Source organism: Limulus polyphemus, unplaced genomic scaffold, assembly GCF_000517525.1.
Source record: "Limulus polyphemus unplaced genomic scaffold, Limulus_polyphemus-2.1.2 Scaffold801, whole genome shotgun sequence".
NCBI classification, from domain to species: Eukaryota; Metazoa; Arthropoda; class Merostomata; order Xiphosura; family Limulidae; genus Limulus; species Limulus polyphemus.
Window position 1 is genome coordinate 95,604 of NW_013666411.1, and position 1,198 is coordinate 96,801.

Below are 1,198 nucleotides of genomic sequence, written 5' to 3' on the forward strand. Positions count from 1 at the left end.
GTCATCTGCCCTGTTTATGGATTGGGGCTAAGGTTCCATTATTACATGGATGATTGGCATCTCCTCACCCCTTCTCAGAGGACTCCTCTCACACCTGCATTCTTCCGTGGGAGGCTGCTCTTATGCCTGCCCTATATTTGGTACATTTGGTCATGTTCATCAACTCCCATATCATTTGGGCTCAGCCTTCACCACTTATGTATCAATTGATATCTAACGTATCTTTAAGAAAAACTATCTGCCTTTTTCAGCCAGTGCTTTTCATTATGTCTTGTATCATCACAAAAGTTCCCTGTGATGCCTAAGCTTTACACATGAATTAAAAATCACGAGAGTTCACTCTAGTGATTTCTGTTTTATCTCCTATCAGGTGTATTGATTAAACGACCAGAAAGAAAGAAGCACCTTGAGTGTATTGAACGACTTAATTCAGTGATCCAGGCAAAGAAAAGACATTTGGTATCCTTTTTGATTTTTTATCTGTGTTGTGGTTTGCATTTCTTTTTAAAACAAGTCTGATAATGTGTAAGTCATAAAATTACTTTCCTTTTAATGATCTTATTTAAGTTCTTCAAAATCTTCCACATTTTAGTGAGCATCATTGTTGTTGTTATGGTTAGGTTTAGTTAACATTTGTGGTTATGAAAATAAATTTTATCTGTTACTGAGTACAAGTCCTTCACAAGATCTCATCTCAGCAAAAGCTTCAAAATCAGTTTGACCCACATAAATTTGAGAACCAGATGAAAACATTTCAGTCACAGCAAGAAGAAAGAGATAGTCAAAGAATAAGAATTATAGAGGAAATACAATTGTTGAATAAAGAACTCACCCAGAAGGTAAGACAGTCTATAGCTTTTTATTGAATTATAGAGAAAATATAGGCATTGAACTGAGATCTTACTTAGAAAAGTTAAAAGTCAATACAATGTATTTAACATATTGTCTCTAAAACTGGAGAAGAGACATGCCATTTAATCAAATAAAAATTGTTTGAAATTTCACATACAAAATACTTAATAGATTCAACAGAAGAACTTGCCAAACTGTCACTACTCTACACTTTGCTGCTAAGAAACAGTGAACTGACTGTAATTAATTTTTAACAGAAACTTCAAGCTTTAGCCAACTATCTTCTATACTATTATTCTGCTTGTTTGTATGTGCGACCGTTACGCTTTCTGACCGAGAACCTGTT

At 34.4% G+C, this 1,198-nt stretch overlaps 1 protein-coding gene across 1 annotated transcript in view; it reads left to right on the forward strand.

The window, feature by feature from the left end:
• The window catches only part of LOC106460592, a 42,020-nt gene that overhangs the window by 10,675 nt on the left and 30,147 nt on the right, over nucleotides 1-1,198 (forward strand). Inside the window, exons 2-3 of the mRNA XM_013920310.2 lie at nucleotides 371-459; nucleotides 699-839. Of these exons, the coding sequence (XP_013775764.1) occupies nucleotides 371-459; nucleotides 699-839 (230 nt within the window). The remainder of the gene's footprint in view (nucleotides 1-370; nucleotides 460-698; nucleotides 840-1,198) is intronic.